At 43.2% G+C, this 556-nt stretch overlaps 1 protein-coding gene across 1 annotated transcript in view; it reads right to left on the bottom strand.

Annotated features, from left to right (window-relative positions):
• The window catches only part of LOC107720500 (ubiquitin carboxyl-terminal hydrolase CYLD), a 13,602-nt gene that overhangs the window by 3,681 nt on the left and 9,365 nt on the right, over nucleotides 1-556 (bottom strand). Inside the window, 1 exon segment of the mRNA XM_074560109.1 lies at nucleotides 269-332. Within this exon segment, the coding sequence (XP_074416210.1) occupies nucleotides 269-332 (64 nt within the window).

A 556-nucleotide genomic window follows, 5' to 3' on the forward strand; every position in this document is an offset into this window, starting at 1 on the left:
ACACACACACACACACACACACACACACACACACACACACACGAGTCGGGATTACTGATATACAATATACAAATATGAAGATGGCTTACTGTCTTTATGAGCTAAACTCACGATATGCATCATAATATTACATGATAATCTGGCTGTAAAGCTACACAGCGTGAGGTTAAACAAGCAAAGACGCTGCATAACATACAGCACACATGCGTGCGGTTTACAGCGTGTTTGACGCTCACTGATGCTTCAGGACACACAGACAAACACACACCTGATCTTCAGAAGCGGCTCAACCTGGAGAAGCAGGAAAAGCTGGTTGAGGAATTCCTCTGGATCTGAACACACACACACACCGGCTGTCAGTCTCCTGAATGGTTATAAATACACTACAGAACTGAAAACAGTAGAAGTGCAGCATTATCTCCGCTCAACACCATCACGGACGCCGCTGATACATCGATACCAAACGCAGAGCTGGTAGATCACTTACAAACTGTAGTCCGTTACTGATTCCAAATTACATGACAATAATTGTAGTTAGTAACGTAATCCATTACAT

The sequence above is a fragment of the Sinocyclocheilus rhinocerous genome, unplaced genomic scaffold, assembly GCF_001515625.1.
Source record: "Sinocyclocheilus rhinocerous isolate Xijiao unplaced genomic scaffold, SAMN03320098_v1.1 scaffold691, whole genome shotgun sequence".
Classification (NCBI taxonomy): domain Eukaryota; kingdom Metazoa; phylum Chordata; class Actinopteri; order Cypriniformes; family Cyprinidae; genus Sinocyclocheilus; species Sinocyclocheilus rhinocerous.